Source organism: Alligator sinensis, unplaced genomic scaffold (genome assembly GCF_000455745.1).
Source record: "Alligator sinensis unplaced genomic scaffold, ASM45574v1 scaffold566_1, whole genome shotgun sequence".
NCBI classification, from domain to species: Eukaryota; Metazoa; Chordata; order Crocodylia; family Alligatoridae; genus Alligator; species Alligator sinensis.
In genome coordinates this window covers 2,693,752-2,700,290 of record NW_005842017.1, presented here as the reverse complement: position 1 = coordinate 2,700,290, position 6,539 = coordinate 2,693,752, and the positions used below count along the sequence as shown (strand labels likewise).

Genomic DNA, 6,539 nt, shown 5'->3' with positions numbered 1-6,539 from the left:
ACTCTTTCCTGCCTATGCAGGGGGTCGGACTCGATGATCTATTGAGGTCCCTTCCGACCCTAGCAACTATGAATCTATGAATACATCACTGACTGCGTTAGAGCTTTCTCATTATGCTGTCCAGAAAGGCTATGAACAGATGTTGTCTTTGGAGCAGGAGTAGCTGCACCAGGATATGTCCCAACAGAGCTGATCTGCCTCACTGATGTTTACAGATGTTGCTGGGGACCATTTTTACACAGGATCAGGCCCCTGATGCTCCAGGTGCCAGGCCCCAAGTTGGAACACAACAGCAAGATACATGCACAGTGGGAATCACTTGCAGGGGATCCTTGCATCCTGTGTTCGCAAGTGGGGACATCCCCATGCAGATTCTCCTACTTGTAGATGTGTGTCCCAAATTGGGGAATGGCAGCCTGATGCACACACCACAGGAATCCGTTGTGTAAACACATGAGAATTCACCTGCAGAGGAATTCCCATGGCTCACAATTAGCAAACAGACATCCTCCCATCTAAGGTGCCACAAACTGTAACTAAAATCTTTATGGCAGCACAAGGGCAACATCCGTTTGCACCCTAAGAAATGAAGCTGTACCCCTGCTCAAGGAAGGACCTGCTCAAGTCCCCAGTAAGGTCAACGTGGGCAGATCAGAATTTATGTAAATAATTATAATAAATGGAATGTTATTTAGAGTAACGCAGTTGTTCAGCCTGAGTTACACCCTAGGGCTACATTTTCATCTGTAAGAACACCACAAATAGAGTGAACTCAAAAGTAACATGGAAAAAGCCATGACTGTGAAGAGCCTAGCCAGTCACATCTCTGCCCAGCCATGACAAAAACCTGGGTTTACTCCAGTTTTGTTCAAAGACAGCAGTGCTTGTGGGGTATGTAATTCTGTCTATAACAGGAAAGAAAGACTTCCTTACATGACAAAACTGCAACCTTTCAGGTTACTTTAAACACAGCACTGATGGGCTCTGAAAGGTATCCTATAAACCCCTCCCTATGAAAGATGATGGCTTCAAAGTGCAGTTCTCTTAGTAGCCAGTGGTATGTTTGATTATACGTTCTTATATACAAGCACAGAGCAAACTTCCAGGACAGTATGGTTTAAGCAGAGTGAGCAAGCATGTGCTGAAGTGATGACTTAATTAGGGTGGAATGTGCTGAGAATTAAAAATAAAAGAATAAGATAACATGCTAATATAAGCTGAAAAATGGTTGTTAACCAACTGGCTCCAGGACATCTAGAGAAGGCCAAGAAGAATAATAGGGTAAATAAGAAAAGTATAACCAATTGTTTGGTTATGACATATCACCCTTTCCTCAAATCTATACAGAAAATCCTCAAACAAGTGCAACCCATACTAGAAGAAGATCCAATTCTTGAAGAGATCTTCTCAGAACCCCCCATCCTAGCCTTTAAACGAGCACCAAACCTCACTAACCTCATCACCAGAAGAAAACATCCTACGGCCCAAACACACCGAATGGATCCACACCATGCCATGACAAGAAATGTAAAACCTGCCAACATATCTCCATCACCCCCACAATTACTACACCTCACAACAAAACCATCAGCATTCCTGGATCTTACAGATGCACCTCCAGAAATGTAATATATCTCATCCAATGCACCAAATGCCCTGATGGAAAATACGTAGGAGAGACCAAACAACAACTGCGCACCAGAATAAATGCACACTGGAAATCTATCAAAGACAAGAATACCCAATTACCTGTGGGGGCACATTTCTTACGAGAAAACCAATCTCTCTCCAACCAATCTCTCTCCAATCTCTCAGTTCTAATCCTCCAAGGGAATTTACAAAACACTTTTCACAGACAAACCTATGAACTTCACTTCATCAACCTCCTGGATACAAAAAACCATGGATTAAATATAGACATTGGATTTATGACACATTATAACCTGCCTAACATCTGACTCTCCAGGTACCTCTCCACTATTTGCCTGCTACATTCATCCCCCTTTGCCCCGCCCCCCAGCCTCTCTCACCCACTGACTCCTCATTTTACATTTTCACTGATTGGCTTTCTTGCATGCATACCAGCCTCTGGCTTCTTTACTATTCATTCCATCCAGGAAGAGCACAAACCAACTGCAGATGCTTCCTCAGCCTGACAAAGGGTATTTAAAACCAAAAGCTTGCTAAGAAGAATTTTTCCAACTATTTGAGGTGGTTTAATAAAAGATACCACATTTACCCAAAGAACCTTGTCTGCCTATAACCAATTTTTGTGCTTTGGAAAGATAAAGTAGGCAGAAAAACAGGTGATTTACAGACTAGATCCAATTGGTTTCTGGAAGGGCTTTTAGGTGATATCTTTTATTGGACCAACTGTACAGTTGGGAGGGATGTTAAGAAAGCCTGGAGCAAAAGAGGCTATTCCTCAGGTATTCTGATGTGAATGGAAATCTGGGGGGATAAAACAGAACAAGAGAGGGGTTCTTTTCTAGAGTTAACTGAGTCACTAGAGCCATCCAGTCCGAAGCATCCAAAATTTTGCCCTTAATATCCCAGTTGTAAGTATTCAAAGCAAATATTTGTAACAGTTCATAGAATCTTAGAAAATTGGGGTTGGAAGAGACCTCAGCAGGTTACCTAGTCCAACTCACTGCTCAAAGAAGGACCACCCCCAAACTATCATTCCAGCCAAGGCTTTGTCCAACCAGGTCTTAATAACCTCCAAGGATAGAGATTCCACAGCCTCTCTGGTTAACCCATTCCAGTGCTTTCCTAACCTCCACGTGAGAAAGTTTTTCCTAACATCTAACCTAAACTTTCCTTTCTGCAACTTGACACCATTGCTCCTTCTGTCATCTGCTACCATTAAGAACAGTTACATCTATTAATAGTAACTGCAAACTAATACATGATTTTGAAGATGTCTGGTGGTTTGCAGATAGTAGTACTGCTTTACTATTTCACAGAAACTCTCTTCAAGTAATCCACAGAGATATAATTAAGTCTTTTGATTTAATACAGTATTACAATCACTGGCATGAACTATCAAATACCAACATTGTGTAAATGACATGTACTTTCAGCTGAAAGGTACAAAAACAAACCAAACAACTGAACAGGAGTACTCATGACCCAGGCTGGGCTCTGGATTACTCATAATTTGTTGCTGTCTATGAAAAACTCAGGGGGGACTTGGTGGCAGCCTGTAAGTATATCAGGGGCATACAGCAGGGCTTGGGGGAGCATCTATTCAGCAAGGCCCCCTAGGGCAGGACAAGAAATAACAGGCAGAAACCAATTGAAGATTGCTTCAGGCTAGACATAAGGAAAAAGTTCTTCATAAAATGAGTGCTGAGGATTTGGACCAGGCTCCCCCAAGAAGTAGTATAGTCACACACCCTAGCGATCTTCAAAAAACGTCTCGACCACAGCAGTCTTTCCTGCCCAAGTGCAGGGGGGCTGGACCCAATGATCTGTAAGGGCCCTTCCAGGCCCTAACAACTATGACACTATGAAAAAAATACTATTTATTAACTTTCAAGATCCAATCAATTACCCACCTGTTAGTGACAGAACTAGCATTTCAGAGCATGCAGATCATTAAATCAGAGCATTTATAAAGAATAACAAGCTAAACCAGAGTGAAGACAAAACCTCACTCACTGTACGAGACATCTGTATAGAAAACAATTATAAAAAACAATGCTACATCTGCATTTTTTTACTATATTTAAATGTAAAAAAGGGAAGCTGTTTAACTGGAATCTCTGTGAAGACAGTTTGTCTATTCTAGCTCAGCTATGCAATATTAATTATACAGTTACAGTGAGACTGACACCTTTGCTTTTCCAGAGCATATTGTACAGAAAACAACAAAACAGAAAGTTGAGATTTTTACAATACGAAAGTAATTGTGGGATTATTTGGGACACAGAGCATCTGTCCTGTTTTCAAGAAATACCAGTCTCACAAAATGTGAAAGTATATAAAAACCCCTTTCTGCCTCACCATCCCTTCTCATTAGGTGTCCAAGTGTCCAATGTGCAGACATGTGTAATGGTTTCCTGCAAAGAAAATACAATGATTTTAATTCCTATTCATCATTTCCTTTTAATTCTAAAATTCACTGACATCTACATCATGTGGCTTACATGCATTTTATAAAAGCCATGCATTACTTTGAGAGCTACAAATTAATAGACAGTTAACAGTTCTTACAATTAAGAGACATATGAAAGAAAAGCCCTTTTATATGATGAAAGACTGAAAAAATTGTGACTAGCATAGAAAGCCAGAAGGGACCTTTTTTGACCTCCTGTAAAACACAGGCCAGAAAACCTTACCCACCTGTTACAAACTCACGCCCAAAGGAGGAAAATTTGGGGCATTCAAGGAGTGTCATGAATAGATATTTTCCTGAATTAGACTTGCTAATATGGTGTTGGGTCTCTGTAGCTAATGTTAAGATGAGTTTAGTTTTTATCATTTTTATGTTTCCATGAACCATGATATTTGATGTATATGTATTTTTGTATTTTAAGCAGGGATCCTGGTTTTCTATTTAAAAATCCCAAATTCTCTAATTAAAAAACCCCACAAAAATTCCAAACGATCTGATTAAAAACACCCAAATCAGTGTTTTTTCTGTGATTAAAATGAAACATCACTATATATATAGGTATTAGTTGAACACAATGTTTTATTAATATCTTTGCAATTTAAAAGCAATTTGGAAACCTACCAGTGCCTCAATCATTATAATAAAATAAAGTCTAAATACCTATATATTTTGGCATTTGATTTTAGTTTTTTTATCATGGAAAATCAGAGCTCCCGCTCCCCACTTTGCTCACCAGGACACAGGTCCAGCAGCAGCTGTTCCTCCCTGCCGCTTTGTGGTGCTGAGCAGCCTTGATACACCAGTGCCCTGCCCCTGCCCATTTTGTTGCCTCTCACTCCCAACCCACAGACCCCACATCCCTTCCAGTGCCCCTCATTCCCAGCCCACAGCCCCCTGGTCCTGCCCCTTACTTCCAACGCCAGCCCTGCTGGTGCCCCTCACTCTGAACCCACAGCTCCCTAGTCCTGCTGGTGCCCTAGTGTGTGGGGAATAGGGTGGGTGTGTGGAGAGGGGGGGTGTGGACACAGGTGACATGTCAGGGGAGATGGGGGAGCACAGACAATGTGTTGGGGGGCAGGGGAGGGCACACCTTGGGGGAAACAGAAATCTGGGAGCCATGTGCCTCTGATTCCCCTCCCCAAGTGTCACCTGTGCTCCCCTGCCACTCCCGCACCGCACCTGTGCCCACTCTCCTCTCCCATAGACTTACCTGGAGGGAGCTGCTCTCCACCACACTGCCTGGCTGCCACATGCAGGTGTGTGCACACGCATGCATATAGCACCCTCTACCCCCTGCATCCAGCTCCTCCCAGTCCCAAGAAGCCCATTGCAGGCTGGAACTCTGCCAGCCTGCAAGGGGAAACGCATGGCTTCCAGGGTTTTTCTCCTTTAAGAGAGAAAATCTGTGTTTTTCCACAGCAAATGGGAAACTCAGATCCCTGTTTATAAGGAACTCATATTAGCCTGTCAAAGGATTGTTGGTTAGCTGTCAGGATGGACAAAGACTATTTGCACCCCACAAGAGGAACAACGCTTGGTTGGCTGAGGAAAAGAAATCACTGAGAGTTCATATGAGAGATGGCTATGCAGACATGAGCTGAGCTGAGGTATGTGAGCAGAGACCTGTCCCAGACAATGGGTATTTACATTTCAAACAGGAAAGGTGTTAGTTGGGGGAAAGTCTAATCAAAAACCTTTAAATAAATATGAGTATGCGACTGTAACTCTCTGTCATAACTGATAGCTAGGGATACTGGATCAGGTGTCTGAAAGGATGTAAATATTTCCTAGGTAAGACTGCATCAGGAAAGAAGCCTACCCTGACAAGCAGGGCTCCTGCCAGGGGTGCCAAGCATCCGGCCAGCAGGCAGGATCTGGGCTGTGGAGCCAGGGCAAGGCTGCCTGCTTGTTGCCTGGACCCTGCCCACATCCCCCCCCCCCTGTACCTGACCTGGCAGCTGCTCCAGGCAGGCTGGGCCCTGCCTGCACGTGGCACGCATCCCGAGTGGCTGCGCCGGGGGCCGCGTGTCAGCCAGGCCCCGGCCGGGCTGTGTCGCACACAACGCCTGCTCCGGCCGTCCGCGACCCGCTCTCACAAGGCGCTCGCAGCTGCTGTGAGCAGAGCGGTGCCAGGCGGGCACTGGGGCAGGCGGGCCGGGGAGGGGAGGGGGCCCCGGCTCACACTACACGTCCTCCGCCGCCCCGTCCCCCCGGCTGAGCGAGGCGCACCGCGGGGACCCGCGCGCACCTACCCGGGCGCGGAACCAATTGCGGGCGGACCGAAGCGACGCGCGCCGCCAGGGGAAAGCGGGACCAATTCGAGAGCGGACCGAAGCGGCGCGCGCGGACGGCGGAGGGACCCAATTCGGGGTCGGAGCGGACCGGGCCGGGGGCGTGGCCAGCTGAGGCTGATACCACC

The 6,539-nt window shown here is 45.3% G+C and overlaps 1 protein-coding gene across 2 annotated transcripts in view; it reads right to left on the bottom strand.

Annotated features, from left to right (window-relative positions):
* The window catches only part of PPIL3 (peptidylprolyl isomerase like 3), a 12,563-nt gene extending 6,034 nt beyond the window's left edge, over nt 1–6,529 (bottom strand). The window contains exons 1-2 of one of the 2 annotated variants that reach the window (XM_006022098.3): nt 6,072–6,529; nt 4,009–4,064 (exon numbers count right to left, since the gene is read on the bottom strand). In XM_006022098.3, coding sequence (XP_006022160.1) covers nt 4,009–4,011 — 3 coding nt within the window. In that variant the 5' untranslated portion in view covers nt 4,012–4,064; nt 6,072–6,529. The remainder of the gene's footprint in view (nt 1–4,008; nt 4,065–6,071) is intronic. The other variant, XM_006022097.3, reaches the window with a different exon arrangement.
* Between the last annotated feature and the right edge of the window lie 10 nt (nt 6,530–6,539).